We start from the raw sequence: 330 nt of genomic DNA on the forward strand, positions 1-330 counted from the left end.
AAGCACCGTCTCACGCCCCCAGGTTCGGGCAGTGGGCGGAGCTTGTAGTGGACGAAGGCGACGGGCCCCTCTACAACGCCACCGCCACGCCCTCCTCACTCCAGGGGTGGTCCACGCCCTTCCTGGTGGACCGGCAGGAAGGCGTGCACGTGGGCGGCTCGCCTGAGTACGTGGGCGTGAGCCTCTTCACCGTCCACCATGATTTCCACGACGGTCAGTCTTTGCTTTCTGGTTATTTTTAGCGATTTATTTTGTTCTCGTTCACATATCATTGTCTTACTGTTGTTGATTTCTTATTATTCCATATTTTCATTTATTGATTAATTTTAA

At 52.7% G+C, this 330-nt stretch overlaps 1 protein-coding gene across 1 annotated transcript in view; it reads left to right on the forward strand.

Annotated features, from left to right (window-relative positions):
* LOC119586935 (putative neural-cadherin 2) overlaps window positions 1-330 on the forward strand; it is a gene marked incomplete at its 5' end in the record, with an annotated part of 72205 nt that overhangs the window by 52504 nt on the left and 19371 nt on the right. The window contains 1 exon segment of the mRNA XM_037935667.1: window positions 21-213. Within this exon segment, the coding sequence (XP_037791595.1) occupies window positions 21-213 (193 nt within the window).

Source organism: Penaeus monodon, chromosome 22 (assembly GCF_015228065.2).
Source record: "Penaeus monodon isolate SGIC_2016 chromosome 22, NSTDA_Pmon_1, whole genome shotgun sequence".
NCBI lineage: Eukaryota > Metazoa > Arthropoda > Malacostraca > Decapoda > Penaeidae > Penaeus > Penaeus monodon.